This window comes from Columba livia, chromosome 3 (genome assembly GCF_036013475.1).
Source record: "Columba livia isolate bColLiv1 breed racing homer chromosome 3, bColLiv1.pat.W.v2, whole genome shotgun sequence".
NCBI lineage: Eukaryota > Metazoa > Chordata > Aves > Columbiformes > Columbidae > Columba > Columba livia.
In genome coordinates, this window is record NC_088604.1 from 64,360,547 (window position 1) to 64,382,078 (window position 21,532).

At 36.4% G+C, this 21,532-nt stretch overlaps 1 protein-coding gene across 7 annotated transcripts in view; it reads right to left on the minus strand.

The window, feature by feature from the left end:
* ZDHHC14 (zinc finger DHHC-type palmitoyltransferase 14) overlaps positions 1–21,532 on the minus strand; it is a 109,696-nt gene that overhangs the window by 13,864 nt on the left and 74,300 nt on the right. For 6 of the 7 annotated variants that reach the window (XM_021294735.2, XM_021294733.2, XM_005507667.3 and 3 more), the window contains 4 exons: positions 11,393–11,530; positions 7,426–7,474; positions 2,459–2,561; positions 565–674 (listed from right to left, as the gene is read on the minus strand). In XM_021294735.2, the coding sequence (XP_021150410.1) occupies positions 565–674; positions 2,459–2,561; positions 7,426–7,474; positions 11,393–11,530 (400 nt within the window). The remainder of the gene's footprint in view (positions 1–564; positions 675–2,458; positions 2,562–7,425; positions 7,475–11,392; positions 11,531–21,532) is intronic. The other variant, XM_065057311.1, reaches the window with a different exon arrangement.

Consider the following 21,532-nt stretch of genomic DNA (forward strand, 5'->3'; position numbering starts at 1 on the left):
AATCCATTAAGCTTTCTCTGAAACTGCTTTGGTGTAAGATGACCAAATTCAGCTTAATGTATATATGTTAACAGTTGTACAAATAAAGGAAAATCATTGTTAATTTAAATAAAACAGTTCAGAGTGAAAAGACAAAAATGAACAATTATCAAACTAGTAGTAGAGTCAAGGTTCCTAAATTCTCCTAAATTCATGTCATATCTGTTAGATATGCAAGAATTCAATTAACTTTCAAATCGCCCAACATGCAAAAGCTAGCTACTAGAAATTTTTTCTTGCTAGAAGTTATTAACTGCAGTGGCAAAGGTTTAAAGAGCAGATAAACAAATCTACTTCCATTTTAGATGTCGAGCTTAAATATATTTTATGGGATCTCATCACTAACTTAGTGTAACCACAATTTACCAAATTATCTCTTTATTACTAAAGAAAAACTTAATTAAAGCTTCTAATGGGCAGCGAAACACAATATTACTTCTGTGGAGTAAATCCAAGCAATCAGAAAGAATGTTTTTTTTCATCAATAATCATATGGTTTCATTTTCATACTTTTCATACTCTTACCTTGGAGAGAGGGGCCCACAGAGTGCAGCACAGCAATTAGTAAAGATGTTGCCATAACTGTACGGATTATAGTTCTCTTTACCTCTTTTATTTGACCATGATCCTTTAATCTGAAGCGATATGAACAAGATGCATCACATATAATACAATACAGAATATGGCTGAGACAAATTAAGGGTCTCCAAAGCAGCAACATGCTACTTACATCAGATGCAGACCAGAGAAAACCCATGATCACACTTTCCAAATAGCTTAGGGCTTTGGGCTCTTATGAAAGACTGGGCCCTAAAATCTTACAAGCAAGCACATGCTTTACCTCCATAGATTTAGACAACCCAAAATCTCAAAGGACCAATATAATCATAGTAGGAATTTCAGCATCTAAACATAATGGTCTGAGCTGAATTCTACAAGTATTATGGTGTGCTTTACAGAAGAGGTTCAATTGCAACAAACCATTAAAGTCAGCCATAGAGGACTTCTTTTCCATACTCTTGGGTAAGTTCTCAAGCTGCACAATACCACACATTATCTTTCCTAATGCCCACAAATGGTTCTAAAATATTATAAAGCAACTGCAGTCATTACTACCTTTTAGCCCATATTATGTGGGGTTATTTTTAGCCAGTCTTGCTTTTCTGTTTGTGGAATACTGCAGAGGGTGACTAAAATGCCTTACTGTATTCAACTGGAAATGCATGCTTTACATGACATTACTGAAGAGTCTATTTGAAATTCAGACGTGTTACACTGCTGCAGTTCCCTGCTCTCTGCCTTTCACCAATCCAAAACAGACACTTATTGGAGGGAAGGGGGGGATGCTGGAAGCACACTGGGTCCATCTAGAGAGATGATGTTGGCTTAAACATAATAACTGAGGAATACCAGAGTATCTCATCTGTCTTATTAATGAGGTAGATTTCTTCAAAGTCAGGCTAGTTGCTTGGATACTTGATGCTGAGGCACAATTCACTCTGAGCCTGCTTGCTAAGTTTTTTCTGGTTAATTGCTGTTTATTGTAAAACTTAATTTTAACCATAACCTTAAACAATTACAAAACATGAGTTTGACAGTCCCAAAGATGCTACTTTTACATTTGCCAGATAGCTATGAAAAAGGTACAACAAAAAATTACAATAATTTTAAACTTGCAGTAATTTGTTAGATGACTTGCCAAATTCCAGCAAGCTTTTTATACCATTAGCTGCCTAGCTATTTTTATTCTCTCCTTTCATTCATTTTTTATTTCTCTTTTTAGTTAGAGGAGGACACATGAAGCTTCCACACACAGTTCAACATAGTTTCACATCAAAATAAGGGAAACCTACATGCAAAATAGGGCAATTGTAGAAATGAGGAAGTTGACCCTTAAATTAATCATATACTCTTTGCCAGAAGTTTTAGACCTCAGACTGGCAACAAAATTTCAAAGGGAAAAAATAAAGTATGTCATTTTTGTTTTGAGAATTCAACATACTTTGCAATTTTTATATTAAGCTGTTATTGAGTCAAAGAATATTTAGGACTCCCAGTAAAAAACAGATACTGAAAAATATTTAGTAATTTCCTACTGTATAAAATATACTTGTCTTCTCTCTTCTATATTTTCCTTTTTTAAGATACAGATGCTGTGGGTGTAAATCATGATGGACACACTATGTAACAAACACATCTTCAAACCGCAAAAAATAGTGTCCACAAGATCTCCTCTGGTATTTTGAATCAAGCATGACCATGTTACTTCCTTTTTTCCTACTGAGGCATTCACAAAATTATGCAGAGAGCTATAACTTCTCCAAGAATAACAGAGAAAAAACTGCATACAATTAGAATGAATAATTTCCTCCTTATTGCTGTTTAGAAACATACATGTAGACATACACTATGAACTTACATCTTCATTTGTTGTTTGATTGGAGCTGATCAAATATGTGTGAAAACCTGAGAGGCCCACAATGGACCATACTGAGAAAAAACACACCACAGCTTCCAGCACAGTGATTGAAAGTCAAGGAAATATATGCAAATGGCAAAAAGAAACATACATCCAATAACATGTAGTTACAGTAACAAAACTCCAGGTAGCCAGCTTATAGTCCACAAGTCCCTTGAGATCTCTGGGGTACTTCAAAGGGGTCAGCAAAAATTAAACTCAGAAAAGCAAGCCTATTGTCAGTAGGCTTTAGTGTACAGGCCACTGAATAGAATCTATACCAACAAATATTGAAGTCTCTGCAAACAGAAAAAGGCCATAAACTACTGGTGAGTGGTTCTGATCTTAATTGCTGAAGTTCAAATTTTCATGTTCACCCTATAAAAGTCACACTTGTTGATAAGTAACAGTAAATAACACTTCTGGTGGGGTGAGGGGAAGACCAGACACAAGAGAGGTAACCCAAGGCCAGCTGAATGGCAAAGACTGAACAGGTATCTTTATACAAATATTTAGTGCACAATGAGAGTCTTGCATGAGGACTAAAGGTTCTAGATCTGTGCTTATAAATATAGCGACAACAACAACTGAGTAAACTGCATCTCAGTCATATGTTCTAACTGGTACACTCTCCTGTCTTTCTGTTGTTACTGAAGTCAAGATTCTGATAGGGATCTTAATACTAGCAGCGAAGTGCACTACTCTGAGTAAAATACAAAGTGTACTTGCTCTCTCAAGTCCCTCTAATAACTGGGTATAGTCTACATTACAACTGTGGGGGTGCCTGAATGGCCCAGATTTTGCAAATGGCCCAGATAACAACTGTTAAAACTGTGAGTGTAAATAGTTGGAGTGAGGTTGAATACTCAACACTGAGCAGCATTTGCCAAAACTTATTATGTTAAAGAGGAAGATTGTTAACTCCCAACTCACTGTGCTGCTATTAAGAGCAGCCGAGCAACTACAAGAAGACTTTTTGAATGAGACATCAGCCTGAAGTGTAAGAAAAATCACAAAAAGTAGCAGATGAGAACTTGAAGTGGGAACAGCACCAGTCAAAATTTGGTTTGGTACAGTCACAAGTCACTCTGCTGGCATCTGCCTGGCCCAGAGCACCCTCCATTCTCCAACACTGTTAACAGTCTGCACCCAGACAGCAGACTGCTGGTATGGGCTGCAGCATATAGGGCCTTGCACCTGTGGTTCACGTATGTGAGCACCGGGAGTGCTTTCTCACCTGCGTGTTGTAAGGAGCAGCACAGGGATATGTATAGCAAGAGCACCCACATCTTCTAGAGAGCAGCAAAGGTGGGTACATGTACATGTGTGTGCACACTATAACTTCTGGGGGTTCAGGTACAGAACAGTTTTTAGACATTTGTGTGTGTTTATTAACATTCCTTCAGTGTCTAATATAGCCATTTATCTTTTCTGTTACTGATATTGACCCTCAGTATACAATTATACAACAATCAGTGATCTATATATTAATGATTATATTTTATATAATGATATAATGATTGTATCTTAATGAATGTCCTGATTTGGTTTGAACTACATCAACTGAGTGGTTTTGCACTGCAAGACCAACCTTTAATCTAATTTCCCTCATCTGCAACAATGTAGATTAAAAGCACAGACCTACATTCCTTGGGGTAGTACAAAATTTAAAAACCAGACTGCACTATTAGGTTTACTGTTACTTTTAAGCTTGCATCTTTCACTCCATTTTTTTCACTTTCAAAATACCTGTGTTTTCATTCCTTATAAACTGCATAACCCAAATGCCATAAAAAAGGAACCAGACTTTAGAAAGTGAGATTATATACTAGGGAAGTCAGTCAGCACTCAGTGTTGCATAATGACTACAGTTTATATCATTCCTTTAGCTCTAAAGGAGTCATCATCGCAGCAATAAGACAAAGTTGCCTCTAAACGTTATATAATCAAGCATAAAGAGCAACTTTCTACAGAAGGCTTCCTGCCATAGTTCTTTATTTATACTTATTTTTATTTACACACAATAGCCATGAACTCAGAATACGTCTGCTTTAAGACTTATTTCCTACAACACTTCAATAGTAAATTCTTTTTACAGAACATGAATCAACAGCAGAAAAGGCTTTGGTTCCTAGAAAAATAGATACAAGAAATCAGTAGGAAAAAGACAATGCGAAAATAATAGGATAAAAATAATCTGTGTATTAACTGTATGCCAACCTTCAGTGAAGTCAGTTTCCAAGACAATACCAACTCAATATCTTGCAGACCAAGGACGCGGCCTTAAAACATATGAAAACATCCTTATCACTGAACCTATCAATAGGAGAGAAATGTGACAGCTCTTCACCATTATACAGAGACACAGACTGGAAAATGCATGGATGGACAAAAGTATTTGCGATAAATAATCCTAATATTAGTAAACAGCAGAGTCTTGTACTGCAGGTCTGCTCTCACCTAATGAATTGGGAAACCTCTGTATTATCTGTATAACTTCCCCTAGAATGTCCTTCACTCAGAGTGGTTAATAAAGCCAAAAAAGAGACATTTGCTTTCTGGGCAAATCTGCTCCAAAAGCAGCAGGATGACCAAAGTGCCTTGCTGAGCAGCGTGTTCACTACTCTTTCCCTCTCTTCTCCCCCTCAGACGATGTGGAATCAAACCAACACAAGACAGGAACTCAGTCTCAGTTGACTGTGCAACAACCACAGCTAAAGCAAAGAGAATGAAGGAGTATGGATGAGGAAGCAACTGTTGTCAGCAGAGGGTTCAGAAAGGTGTAAAGAAGGAAACAGCCCCAAAACATAACACACAATGCAAGTCCACCTAACTGGGCTTTGAGAGGGTAGAAATCATAAGGGAGGCGGCGGATGAGTACTGTTGGGTAGAATCTACACACCAAGAATAATGGGAAGAATCACCAGGTCAGACAAGGGGAACCTGAGAGGGATAAGGGCTCCCTGCAGCCTCAGCACACCACTGACAGGATGTTCCTTGTCATACTCAAATGGGTCCTGAAATGTGAGTTTTCCCCTCCACATAGTAATTCCTACTGGGGAAAAACAAAACAAAACAAAACAAAAAACCAAACACAAAAAAGCAATATATTCTCAACATAAAGCATAGCTTACTAGCATATAGTATAACACTCCCTTGGTATCTTACACAGCATTATTAGCAAGATAGAAATGGCAATGTTCTCTGTGCCTGAATTGACTGGCTTGCTCTAAAGCAGCATGCCCAACACCATTTGGACAATTTCATTTTTTACTGTTTGAATTGTAACCAAGCTATTACATTGTCCAACATATCACTACCAAACCAGCCATTTCTACAACATGCACAACTGAGCCTTTTAAAGCAGCACATCACTAAATACAAGTTATGAATAAGCAATCCATTGTTCAGATGCATAATCAATTACCTTTGATTTAAGGACAATTAAAAGCTATTATCAGTTTGAAAATAGTTTGAAATAATCATCTTTTGTAACAAGTGATTGTAATTACTTTAATCGGAAGCTATTCTGCTATTTAGAACAGTTTGTTTGAGCTTTGTAAAATTATTTGCATCAAAAAACTCTGAAGAGTGGGTTTGTTTAGAAAGGGAGTATACAGCTCAGTGACATTATCTGACAAGCACACACACACAAAAAAAGGTATCTGCAGAATTTGGAGAATTTGACACTTAGAAAAACTACCTGGAAAGAGAGGTCTGTCTTTATGTACAACTCTGAATGACAGAGTAAGAGTTTGTTCTTCCTATTCTTCTCTGGAAAAGAGCAAACTGTGTGAGGCACAATGGACAAAAGACTTTTCCTTGGCACAAGTACAGGAAAGAATTATTTTATAGTATCTTTGTGAGAGTTGTAAACTGCTTGTTCAGACACAAGCCATTCAAAACACACACACAAGGAGAGGGAAGCTTAAAGTCTGTGCAGAAATATAAAGAAGAAGCTAAACAGAAGTTATGTCAGCTTCCTATTTTTTTCAATTATGTTAGCTACTTTCAGACAGAAGAAGCCTTTAAAGATCATCTAGTTCCAACCTCACTGCCATGGGCAGGGACACCTTCCACTGGACCAGGCTGCTCAAAGCCCCATCCAGCCTGGCCTTGAACACTGCCAGGGATGGGGCATCCACAGCTTCTCTGGGCAGCCTGTTCCTGTGCCTCACCACCCTCATTGTAAAAACTTTCTTTGCTATAGCCAACCTAAATCTACCCTTTCAGTTTAAAACTGTTGCCCTTTCACTACAGGTCCTGGTAAAAAGTCTCTCTATCTTTCTTATGAAACCCCTTTATGTATTGAAAGACCGTGAGGTCTCCCCAGAGTCTTCTCTTCTCCAGGCTGAACAACAGTAGTCCCTGTGTATGCATGTGTATACTTTAATGTAACTAAACAGATGTTGATGTTTGAAAATTAGTTATTTAAAATGAGGAAATCAACATAAGAATACTTTCAGGAATTGAATTCTGCAGGGGCAGCTTATGGTTTCTCCACAAGGTTATGGTGCTCCACAATCTACTTTTTCTATCCTGACAAGATCAGCCATTTTGGATACTATCCGTTGTAAGAGCAGAAGAATTATTGAATATTTTAAATAAAACCATAGCATTGGTATAGTATGATATATATTTATGAATTCCACCACAAATATATGGAGTGTATTTCCACTACACAGGGAAACGACACTTTTGTCAAAAATACTACTCTGCAAAAGAAGAATAAAAAAAACCACCGCAGGCTATAGTCTCTTGTCTACCTCCAACATGTGTTGATAAATCCTACTGTGCAGGAAGTGATGAAATCATTAACTGATGAAATCCCAAATGCACATAGCCAACAACAGCAAGAAAACAAGCAAAACCACATCTCAGATGTTATTTTGCAACAAGATCTACAATTTGTTTCAGTGAAAGGATATCTTGCCGGACTGTCCTTCAGGGCATTGAGGAACCCTGTTTGTTGAGAACCTGTAGAAACAGAACCCAAAAATACCAGCTGAGTAGGAAACTGGATTGCAGGCTGTTTTCACCATAGTTAACACAATTAATATTTGAAGATCAACTGAATAATCATAGAATAGATTTACTAATATGAATCTGAGAATATGTTGCTCAGCAGCAACATCAGAAAAAAACCTTGGGTAAGTTATCAGGTCTAACATCTGCAGGATATTTTCCCACTCATACCAAACTGATACACGCATACTTTCCCATGAACAAGATTTCTGATTATTCTTGTTCTTTTCAGACATCATACAAAAAAAATTATAAGCTACTTTTTTATTTTGAAATACTCTTTTTCAAAGCTACTTTTTGATTTGGAAAACTTATTCTATAAACCCAGATTCTCAGCTATTCTCAGATTCTCCTTTGTTCTGGAAGCAGTCAAAGTTCTCTCAGCTCTAATCCTGCTCCTACTGCACCTGTACAGAAGGCTTTTCTAACAGGTCCTTGTCACATTTGGACAAATAAAGGAATATCTACTACCTGAAAAGAGCTCAAGAGCAACCTGATTCAATGAATTCAATATGCAGAAGCATCCACTGGAGTTCCACAACCATGAGATATTAATCAAAAAGGGTAATTTGAACAATTTTCTGATTGCAACAAGTTAATTATTTTGTAGAAATGGACTCAATATCACATAGCTATAGGCACACTGTTTGCATTTTACTGTATAATTTAAATTATTTAAATGCATCCCACAACAAAAAATTTCCCCTTAACTGAATTCTTCTGAAGATTTGTATGAAGAGAAATGAATCTTGTCTTGAAAACAAAAAATAAAAAAGTATACGTGTTTGTGTACACATATGTATTCCCTAGACCTGCCTCATCAATTTTACAGTTTGCCAAAAACTGAAATTTACTTACCTTTTATTTCTGAGCCTTTTCAGACTCTCATAACTGGTTTTTAGCCTCCAGGCACAAGACTAATGGAACTTCCCCTACCTTCTTACTATTTTTAGGATCCTTAAGGGCAATGACAGCAGGTAGGTGTGATCTCTATTCCCTACTGCTGGTCATACTCTTCCAAGCAGTTCCCAAAATATCAGAAGGGGAATGTTCCTCACTGCAACAAACAGTTGAAATACTGATGCCTCAAAGTGTTGAGTAACGTTGTGAATCTCAACACAGACACTAGTACTGAAAATGTGTTGAGCTTCGGGAAATTGAAGAAAATAAATTGCAAGGCAATTCCTCGAAAGTATCTTGTTTACCAATTAATTTTATCATCTTCAATAATATTATGTGCACATATTCTTAATCCTGAAAAGGGCAAATTTCCAATGAATGCCTCAGACCACAAAAACCCAAAAAGTTAGGATGCATCTCATATCTTTTCACCAATTAGGCCCACCAAAAATTATAAAAATGCCAGCTTGCAAGATATATTAAAAAATGTGTCTAAATAGATTTGAAAAAACAAATAAACAAAACAGGTTCCCCATGTAATCAACAAGGTCAGAGAGGGAACTTCTCAATTAGCATGAACCATAAAGGATTTTATAAAATTTTTTGAATGTCAATGCCTACAAGTTGCTATAAATATCTCTTAGTCCCTTCCTAAAAGAATATTATCAGACAACTATCAGTCTAACACAGGGTATCTAGAATAAAGGTAATCCTGGTAGGATCTTCTTTGGGTAAGCTAAGAACAGAATGTGACTAAATCAGCAAGACTTCCTCTAGAATCAAGACTTTTGCCAGGAAATACTCCAGGAAAATCATAGTCACAGACTGAAAAACTGAGACTTTATTTAGATACACCAACACAAAGCAATCTATGCCAAGTGCAAAGGTTCATACTAAGTGACTGAGAACCCTGCTTACTGCTTAGCATCAGCCGAAGAACTGCAGGGCTGCAAAACAGAACAAAAATGGCTGAGTGGTAAATATAAGAAAAGTAGATACGAGGACTTCTAGAAGCATGGTAGGCACAAAAAGAGTAGGGTGATGGATATGATTAAAAACCTTATTTGTAAATAACTCTTTTCGGACACAGTCAAGATTATGGTAGATAAATTTGAAAGCTGGGCTTGAAGCTCAAACATCAAGGAACTAATCACAATTCATACCTGCTCCCATTGCCTTTGAGGACCAATCTTTAGAACTAAGGAGGCTTTTCCTGTCTCATCCAAGGCAAACAAACCTTCATAGCAAGAATATTTTACAGCTGCTATACTTAGATAATTAATCATTTAACATTCACTATGCAGTATTTGTAACACCTATACAATGCCAAAGTGCTTCTCAACCACATAGAGTCACAATTCATTTATCCGATCTTTGTCTAGTTCATACTTAGAATTAGGTATGGACACTGTAAAGTCAAAATCCTCTGGATAAATCTACTTGACATACAAAACATGAAATATATGCATAATATTTGTAATTTATATGCTGAAAACTAAAGAAAAAAGTGCACTGTAGTATTTGTGAAATAAAGGTAAGCTAGCTTCAAAAGTAGCCTTACGTTTTCAGACCAGTAATGTTTTTAACTACTGAATTCTAGCAAAGTAAGATGACAGAAAAAGAAACCAAACATGCTTCCTTCTTAATTGTAAGAGGTGTGTATGTATATACTCATGTATGCCCAAATAAATGTCAAGGATTTAAGTACTAATGGAAAGTGTTCTCTTTCCAATAATTACTTTCCCCTTTCAAACAATATGTGCATCTTTTCACTACTCTTTCAACTGGTATTACAAATGCTGCATCTGGCAGAGAGAACAACCTGATGATCCAGACTCCTTCAAAATTAAGTGCCTCTAGTTGTTGCCCATGTGATAGATTTCTGAGCTGCAGGAGAGCTGCTCAGTGCTCTTATCATTCTTTTGTGAAGCACAAATAAGAGCAGGAATTCTGCTTTTTAAAATACAGATTTTCCCTGCACAGTGTAAGCAATTTAGGAAACTGAGCACAAAGTGGCATATTTTTCAGTAAAACAGTCTCTAACTATCGCCATTATCAAGCTAGCTTTATAAATGTGTAATAAACGGAAATTATTACTTCTATCAGGTTTCCATTGTAACACAGAACACAAAGAAATAAAAAGATCACATTTTCAATATTACTACAGAAATACCGTTCAAGGCAATATCCTATATAATTAGTGAAAAGATAGAACACTCTTAAGCTTCCTAGTGATAATGGGTTAAAAAAAATCCCACAACCTGCAAAAGGTCTTTAAAGACATATAACCTATCACCATAAATTGGAACATCACCATCATATAGGACCTAACAAAATTTGTCCAGTGTGCGGAAAAAAAAGACAGTACCCAAAAGAGTCTTGATAATACCCTCCTCAAACCCAATTCAGAGAATAAAAATCAAACTCCTGAATATTCATCTTCATATAGCTTATCTGTTTCAAGCCATTATGAACTGGTCATTCACAGAAAGTGTATGCAAATGAAAGTAACTTGTGTTAAAAATAGGGTTGAGAAAGATGTAAAACTAAACAGCAAACAACAGAAAGTGTAAAAATAGCTCTATTGCATCTCCTAGTAATTTACCCACTTGGATGGCAAGTGAGCCATGCTTACAGTTAAAGCACACAGGAGTCCTTTGGGAAAAGGATACTATCTGTATTCTTAAACATACAGAACGTGTGCTGCTTTTCCAATAAATCATCCATAAAAGGACAAAAAAATGAAGAAAATTAACACTGCGTTAAGATAAAGCCAGCACTAGATCAATGACTAACATGAGCAGGGTCTACTATAGACTAGAATGGGACTCACTAGAGTTTGTGAAGCTTCAGAGAAAAGGCAAATAAATAAATAAATAAATAAACCCTGAATGATCAAAAGATTAACTTAAAAATAAAAAACTTAAGCAAATGGCTACATACGTAATCTGATTTCACCAGCATACTTACGAAGGATGACGTGGGTGATAACGAATGCAAATATAAAGACTGTCAGAAAGGACAGAGATAAAATAAACATATAAAAAAATCTGTAGTTTCTTTTCCCCACACAGTTGCCTACCCAGGGACAGTGGTGATCAAACCGTTCTGAAATGAGAGGCAGAAGAAAAAAAAATGGAAAATAATTAATAAAATGCTGTTTATTTGAAAAAAAGCTCTCTGAATTCCATATTAAAACTCGTTATTTAACTGGCATTTGCAAATTAGCCACAGAGAAATTCTTATTTAGAAAGGAAAAAATAGAAAAGAAAAAAGAAAAGAAGTATTCTAATGAAACCTTGAAACTTTTAAAGAAATCAAAGCACGGCTGAGGTTGGCTCCTGTTGAACTAACAGCATCATTGTGATAAACTGCATAATCAGACTAATAAGCATGTATTTATACAGTCACATAGAGCAGTACCAACTCAATTGTATTCTATTTTTTTCAGAATAAGGGTTTTTTCTTCCAGTGACTCTTCTACTCAAAACTGTAGTTTTTGATGTTTTTTTATTTATATCTGTCACGATCACACCTCTGACTTATGTCTACTATCATCTCATGCATCATGGTATATGAAATATTTACGCCCTCCCACTTCCATTTATTACTTCACTCAAAATATTCTCCATTCCAGACCATCTATTTTTCTACTTAGAGTTGACACTGCCATATAAACCCATTAAAAATAGCAAAATCATTCACATAAATCATTTTTCAAATGTTAAAATTAAGGTTGTGGTTTTTTTTAATAATCTAGTCAATCTTGCAGAAATTTTCTGAAAACCATGTGGTATAAAAATAGGTGGATGTCATTTGAATGCTCTGTTACCCTTTGCACTATATGCTCCCTCTTCTTTTTCCTAAACCAAACCTTTTCCATTATTTCCCTGAGAAATGAGCTCGTTTGTGAGACAGAAACAGGCCAGGGCGGGTCAGACACAAGTGTCCCCAACATGGGGAAAATGCCCCAGCACTGGGAAGCAGCAGAGGGAACAGTTCTCTCTGCTTCTCCCCAGGCAGCCTGGAACCCCCTCCCCATCTCAGTACTCCGGGCAACAGAAACAGAGTGATTGTCAGACAACAAACCAGCATTTCCTAACTTTCCTTCAGAGAGATTATGCTGACAAAATGACAGAATTTAACTTTTTTTTTAATCAAATCCAAGATCATAACGTAAGACACATGCTCTCATGCTGACTCTCTTACTCTCTGATCCTTGTCCAAATCCTGTTTTGTTTTCTGTGACTTTTATGCCTCCATTGACGCACGATATCAGACTATTTGTAATTCCACACGAAAGGCGAGCTATAAAGTTGAAGTCCTTATGCCCTATGTTGAAAAGGCACATGTGTCCAAGCACACCAGTTTATTTTAGCTATGGCTTTATGTTAAAGACCTACAGTAGCGGTTTTCCTTAAAGGATTTATTTAGTATTATCTTCATCTAAAAAAAAAAAAAAAAAGGTCGAAACAACATACACAACAGATTTCTGAGTTCACCAGACTTTCAGGGCTTATAAAAATGGTTTTGTGTGACAGCTGCTCAGATCACATGTTTCTGCCATAAATCTGTTTCAAATTCCAGTGGGGCTATTCAAGGTGAAGTTGCTGAACTTTGTTACGACAAGGCTTCAGAAATACTTTGATTTAATGACTACTGCTAAGAACACCAAGAACTAAACACTCTGGTATCTAAAAGGGTAGGCAGTATTACCTTCATTCAGTGCAATACAGCTGTATGCCCAAAATAAGCTGACATTGCATTTGAACAGTGCTTATTTTAACATTTGTACTTGTAAATGAGTCCTTACACTCTGAAAAACACTTTACATCATTTAATCGGTACCTAATACAACACACAAGCAAAAAACACAAAGAAAAATACCTTTAAAAGAGCATGATCATAGGGTACTTTTTTACCCTACTGACTCAGGAAAAAAAAATTATGACATGTCTTTGGAAGATGAATTCCACATATACACATTCATTCTCTTCTATACTGACACAACAAATTATACTGACATAAAGCTCAGTTTCTAGCCAAGAAACAATGTTTAGACATATGCAGACATCTATTTGATCGATTCAGATAAATGCAAACAAAAACACACACATCCCTACTTATAAACACACGTACACACACACATATATATATATACACACACATATATTCCTTACTGAAGACCAACTTGATATTTTCAGCCTACTTGTCACTCCTCTCCAATGTCTGTCTTCAAACTCTGTTGGTAAGCTGAAAGGCTCTGCTTTCTCAAACTACCTTACCAATCATTGTGAAGGTAACTACCTAAGATGCCTGTAAAGCAGAAACAGACAGAAAAGGCTAGATTTGAAAAACACTGCTACAGTGTTAAATATTGAATCAACTCTAATGAAAAGGGGTAAGTATTAAAGGGTTTACCTAAGTGTTACAAATGAATAAACTGGGCCTCATTTTACTCAGTCAAAATATAAAGGGATGTGACATTTACGGTATATGCCACAAAACAGTATCTTAAAAAGCAAGGGATTATTCTACTCAGCAGAACACAAATATGTAAAAAAAGATAAAAGCCTTACAGCTTGTGAACTGCTCTGCTTTTAATGCAAGAGAAAACAGCCAACCCAGACAAAATGAACACACACATACTAAGCACAAACTCCTAATGCTGTTAAGAAATATGAACTGTTCTTAAATCTAGAGCTGTTTCTTCTTCCTTTTAAAAAGACATGGCTTAATAAGTATTAGTGAGGAAATAACACAATATTTCAAGGTTCACCCCTGGTATTCCAGATGCCTGCAAACTGAACAACCAACGATTTGGAAAAGGAAGCTCTGCCTGACATCTCTATGTGGCTTGGACAATGTCGGCAGCAAAATTAAGATCTGCCTTCAATGAGAAACGAAAAAACTATGGATGCAGAGAAAAACTGGGAATTCTAGACCTCGTAAGCTTAAAACGCAGAGCACATATACATACAACTGATTGTTATGAGTAATAGACTGTTTAGAGGTGATGACTGCAGTTATGGTTTAAAATTATAGTTAGCATGCTGCTGTATTCGATTGCACATTTGTGTCAAGGTTAACATTTGAGGCAAATGAATAGAATCAAAACTTTACTAATACAAGCTCTTGTTAATAAAAAGTGTATTGGAACTTCTAATGAGGGAGGAAGAAAGCTGCAAGGGCTGAAAAGTTGGGCAATGAAAGGGCTATGAAAGCATCCCATGGATAGGAAAGTTGTGACAGACCATCTGCCCGCACTCAATTTGAAGCAAAAACAGGAAGGTATGAGATTGCAGCCATATCTGCCTAATTGAGAACTACTGCTAAACCAGTTCCCGCTTCTCCCCTCTTTGCAGTCCTGTGACAATCTCTGGCCTGTGTGTTTACAGCTCTCCATCCTTAGGCCAAGCCTGGTGTTCATTTTACCATGTGGGGAGCTGTTTGACAAAGATGAATTTAAAACTATGGTTAATTTTCTGTTGCTGAACTCCCCAGACCAGCTCCATCACACTGTCAGACAAACAGCAAAGCCAGCCTAAGTGAAGCAGTGAGAACACACAGCCAGAGAAGGGATGAAACAACCTTTCAGAAGCAGGAGAAATCCAGTTTTGACTATTTTTTCCAGGGTCTGAGAACAAAAGATGGAGCAAACAAACAAGACTGAGAAAATGTGTGAATGTTTTATAAGGTGAAGTACCAATGCAAAGAGGAGATGGGTAAATGGAGACTGAAAATGCTGCTGTGAAGACCACAGAAAACCAAACCATTGCTACAGTGCTACTCAGGAAAATGTGGATAAAACTTTCCATCCACTGTTGTTACCTTTAGAAAGTATAATTTAACAATAAATTGTAAAATCAGAGACTCCCACATCTTTAACAGAAGAAATTTTAGAAAAGTGTATTTCATGTTACGAAAACCTTAATTTTCACTGAGGTAAGAAACCTCAAGAGCTGTGAGTAAACCTGCAACAGCAACTCTATTTTACTAGTCTTTCCCAAGAGATCAGCAACTTTGGATTTGGATAATAACTTCTGAGAATAGCTAGCACCCCCATAACCAAATCCAAAGGGTAAGGTTTCGCAAGACAACCTGAGCCAATCCAAAAGCTCAGGAGCAGTGAGAGAGCTGGTCATGTGCGGCCTTTCCTGCCCCTTCCTCCCGCTTCCTCCTGTCATTATCTAAGCTGCTGATGGGTCAGGTCAGTTCCCTCAACTGGTGGGAATGAAAAAATGGAATTATTTCATTCGTTGCTTAGTGAGAAAAACTGACATGCCAACGGCTGTGTGTTACTAAGGGCTGTGTGAACAGGCACAAAGGAGAGAATCACACAAGTGGGAGAAAAAAACAGAGGATGAAATTCAGATACTGTCTTCCTGGAATCAGCAAGTTATCAGCATGACTCAGTGGTCTCATTACCACTCACCTAATAATATATGCTGACTGGATGACAGAAGAACATACAAGTTACGTCATTTTTATTTTTAACCTTTCCTGAAAAATTTACATTTCAAAACTTGTTTAAGAAACATTAATTGCTGGATATCTCAGATCAAAACAAAACAGGGAACATTTGCCTTTTTAATTAGCAATGGTCTTACAGATGGAGAATGTTTCCTGCAGAAGCCACATTGAAGCATGCTCCTTGCTGCTCAGGACCAACCAGTTAAACCCCTACTTTTCCACTGCACAGCATGTGGACTCTTTAAATCCTAAATGCCCAGCTTCCATTTTTCAGTCACTACACTCCAGGAAACAGCATACAAAATGACCTCAATGCTTTCCTTCCTCTTTCAAAACATTTAATGAAAGCTTTATAACTTACAAGGAACAAAAAAGCATTTTAACACGGAACATTGGTAGGCCAGCTTGGCCCTCCAGTTTCCAGATTTTTCTCATCTGTTCGCTTTGTGATCTCTATTATTATTTATGAACTGTATCCTTTTTCCTTTGCTTGACTGAGTCACTGCATGCCAACGTACATTTTCTAAAGCTTAATGTGAAGGCAGGTCTCAGTAATATCTAGGTCACATTCTAGCAGATTCCAAAGAGCACAAATTGGAATTCACTTGCTAATTATTCTCTCCAATTCTTGCAAAGTGTTGCAGGGCAAAGACACAAACTTAAAGCATTCACCAAATATTACCATCTTTATTTTACCATGTATCCCAGGACTGGGAAGAGTCAACAGTTCGCTATTCAAATCTTGTGCCAATCAAAAAGTCACATTACAACTCAACCGACTGGGCCAGCATTACTCAAAATTACTTTTGATAGTAGCAGTACAACATAGGACTACAAGGCCCATTGTCCTGGATGCACAACTGGACAATTATGCAGAGATAAGGACACATCTGCACATATTTGTAACGATGACAATTACAGCTTTTTGTAGGACTATGATGTCATGATATGATCACATCTATTCAGGCTTCTTGACTTGCTATTTTTTATGTCAAATGGTACTTTCAGAATTTGGTTGCTCTTGAAATATTTAGGAAAACAAATAAGGTTTTTGAAAGTCCATGTAAGGAATACTTTTTATTACAAAAAGCATTTATTTTCTTCTAAGATATAGCAGTTCAATCCCAATAGTCTCATGTACGAATGCACAAAGGCCAATATAACCATGGCATTAAATCCTTTACTGTCTGTTCAGAATGACTGATAATTTAATATAATTAATAAAAATCTTGTATCTGATATTCATAGCATATTCATAAAAACTGTCCTTAGCTCAGATGTTCAGTTCCACTGACTTAAGTCATCACTCCTAAGAAAATTGTTTATTTAACCATATTTTGAAAAGCATTGATGGGACTTGCCATAAATTGACAACAGCAATCAAATATATGGATCAGTTTAACTTACGTAACACTCACCCGTGTGACAGTCATTTCCCTGACAATGCCTTTGTTGTTGTTTTTGTGGTATGATATCAGAGTAGAAATTTATATGAAAAAAATGGTGAATAACAAGAGACTGATTTCAAGTTACATTTATATGCATGCTGATGTTATTTTAGAACATCTGTTATGGACAATGCACAATGGATCCTCTAAATTGCCAAGCTTCACTTCTTTTGTACCCTGATTCCAAATCAAAACACCCCAGCAAAACCAAATGGCACAGAACCAGCCTTCCAGCCTCAAGTTTATATTCGGGAGACACTCACCAAATGTTTACTCCAGACTACATTCTGGCCACTATGCTAATCTCTACAAGGTGATGCAAACTGAAAAAGCAAAGTAATATGGGGAAAGATGGGCCTCCACTAATGAAATAAATTAAACCAGTGCATGGATATTTACAACAAAGAGTCAATAAAAAACAATAACACAAGGGCTACTCAACAAATATTTCACTCATGATTGTCTAAATACTGTCCCAGGCAGCTAAGCTATTCGGGTGTTTTGTGGTTTTGTTTTTGTTTTTTTTTATTTAAGATAATCAGTTGTATCTTCAATAGTGGCAGACTAATATTATTCACAAAAAGAAACATGCTTAATTTTGTTAATAAAAATAGCAACTGATTTATTAGAAAACATCCAAACATTGCCCTAGGATAGCTCACAGTAATTAAGCTATATTGTCACATACCTCACTTCTCTGCTACCTCCAATTATAAATGTTGACGAGTTAACAACAAATCCCTTTGACTGTATGCACGGTAATGGTGACATTTGCAAAGGCAGCAGCAGCAGTTTAGAACAACTGTTCTTTGATAGGCACAAAGAGTGTACAAGCAAAGGACCTTGCTGCTTAAAAATCTCTCTCTCCTACAATATCTGTTCTTGTCAATTCAGCACTTTCACACACTGGGAAGCAAAAAACCACCAGACACGCCAAACAATGGAGGAAGAGAGTTAAAAAATCCAACTCGTCCCTAGGGGAAATGTGGTATCCCTACCAGGTATCAGCACCCACAAAGATCATGGCTTTATTCCTCCATTTTCTACATAAAAGCTCAGGTTTTTTTGGTTGTTTTTATTTTGTTTTTACACACTGTTGCTGCCTTGTGTCTGCCTTTAAATTCCTTGACTATCTTTAAAATTGTTATTGCACCTAATGTAAATATTAGTTTATTTTCTTAGGTTTCTACTTTTTTATATATATATATATATATTTTTTTTTTTTTTTAATTATTATTATTATTATTTTTTTTTTTTTAATTTTTCCCTGGTAATTCATCTCTTCAGTTTTTACTCTGACATCTGAGGAATAGAACTACCCTAATAGGTACTCTGATCATCTCTGCCTTTTTTTATATGCAGAGCAATACATAAACTGCAACCTCTCTCTGAAGCAACTTATAATACGATTATATTTTTTAAAGACATTTTCTGCCATATATCCCAGTGCTTTGGCTTAAACTTTAAAACCTCTTTGACCCACATGCTATACTTCCTGAATTTCTAAACTACACCTAGTATATAGATGGCACAATCATAAACAAATAATATATCTGTAAGTGCTGGTGTGTATTCTGCTTGACAGTTTCTTTGGGTGCCCAAAAAAGGTAGCACCAACAAAGAGCCAATGCCATTTCTCACATGTAAAAACTGGGAAAAAAACCACAAGAAAAAAAAAAAAAAGGACATAGCAGCTAACTTTGTAGTTTAACTGTTCAGCTAAAGAGTCACTCAAGAGACATGAAGCTGAGGCTAACAGGTTCAAAATCAGGCCCTGAAATGAAGTGAAAATTATATTCCATTGCAGGAAATATAAGGAAAGAAATAGGCAAAGGTCATGAAAAGGAATCAACAGCAAAAAGGGAGGCAATAAGGTAATGAAGGGAGATGCTACAGAATGGAATTAAATCCAAGTAAAGCAAAGTCCTGACATAAAGTAAATACACACTGATTATAAAGGACCACAAAGTCCTGGGAAAATAACTCTCAGAGTGTCAGTGTTACTAAAACCAATGATGCCACAGTTACTATGCCACCTCTCAGCCTGTTTTTCAAGTAATTTGTGTTCTCCAGGCTGGAAGATACTGGTATCTGGAGTGACTCTACAGAAGAGCTTCTCCCAGAAGACACTTGTAATTCTCACTCCTTGTCTTACATTGTACTTGTTGTATGTCACATGTGTTTTAATAATTAATTCCCCACTTTAACAAAACAAATTCACAACACTGTTGCCTAATCTGGGAAGCTACTTTTAAAATAAATTATTTTCTCCAAATTCTGCTGTTTGGCACACTGCTGGGTACATAACACATTGTATTTTCAAAATAATAAAGTAGTCCAGTCAAGATCAAAAGACAATGCCAACAATTGCCTGGCAGAAGTGCTTTACAGAAGCAACGATTTAATCAGAAAGGAGGTGTCTATTGGCTTCTAATATAGCATATTTTCTGTCAAAATTTCTGTCAAAATCTTGACACTTGTTCTCATGTTCAGAGTCTACATTAAAAAAATCAGACTTAAGAGTGAGAGGAATCCTGTCTCCTACACAAAACAGAAACATCGACAGAAAATGCCAGTATGGTACATGTGCCTTCAGCCACTGGCATCCTGGTTCCCCATCTCAAGAGGTTTATATTAGGTACAAAGAAGTCCAACTAGCATCCATCAAGAGCTATTCAAAAAAAAGAAGATAACTTCCCAGGGCTGAAGAAGGCCTATGCTGAAAGTTTCCGAGAGCATGAGAATATTCAGCAGGAAGCATCCCCGCACACTCGCCCTCTTTCCCATTCTTCCCTAGGGACCCACTCTGGTCATGGTGGGAAAGGGGCTCCTGCACGAACCAAAGCTTGGGTCTAACTCAGTGTGCCACGTGCATGGGTGATCTCTCAAAAATTATACTAAACCTTTCAAAGTTAAGTTGTGGCATCAGTTTCAAAAATCTGAGCTTTGAATCTTCTGTAAAAAAAAATAAAAATCGTGTTGAAAGAAACACAGTGGAACTGCAGGAGAGAATATATCGTCATCCATCAGTCACATACAAATGTACGATGTACAGATTTTGAAACAAATAAAAAGGCCATATTCTCTTGGATTAATATAAATGGTGGATCTCTTCTTCCTCCACACTGGATTTTTGACTTAATCTAAATTAGTCACTTCGCTTGGCAAGCAAAACTGTGGCATGCCAATGCAAAGAAGGCTTTAGACGTTTAGATTATTGGACTAAGGTGATTTACTGCTTGCTAATCACCAGTGTTTCTCATTAGTCACTTGGTACCATATTTACATATATTGTTTGGAAATAGTTGGCTGCTTCTTGTTCAGCTTTTATTACAGAAATCAAATTAAACAAGACAAAAACTATTTATTAAAACCAAACAAAAAAAGTTACACAGTTGATGTTGAAATGACCAAAAAATAATTTTTAAAAAGTCATTTGGTCATTTCAGAAGCAAGCCTAAGCACTGGCTTCTCACTAGCATCACACAGTGCAATCGAAACCTCTTGCCAAACCCCAGCAATAACTAGCTTGAGCTCAGAATTTGTGTCTGCTGTGGTTATTCTTTTCTTTTTTCAAGTCTTTATGTCTTGTGTTTATGCATACATTATTTTAAATTCATGTATAGTTTTTAAGCAACATAACAGTACACAGCAAACCCTTGAGGGGCTAACGACCAACTCCCATTATCAAAGGCAGTTGAGGAAACAAGTCAAGAACACACCCAAGGTATTTGCCTCTGGGGACACTTACTCAACCGAATTTTTCAAGGTATTAAATAAATGCAACAAACAACATTTGCATGAAAATGCAGATTTTTCTGGCTACTACTGTGAAAATATTGTAAAGCTAAAGGAGTTTGAAGAATTGCTATGGGTAGAACTCAAATTAATTAGTGTTTTGATGGTTTTTTTTTAAGCTTTTTTTCATATTTTTCTCTAAATATACTACATAGCCATTTATTTTAAAAAATAGTGATGAAATTAAAATCAAAAACAAGATTAAGTAACAGTTATGCTTACTAGACAACTAGAAAGTAAGAAATAATTCAAATAACAATTACTAATTTTTTATATGTACTCACATAATCAAAATGCTGCTAAGGATTCCTTGAATGAAAATGAAAAGCATCAATAGAAAATACAGAATGAAAGAACCTCTCTTTCACACTGCATTAATTTGCCCAGTGTC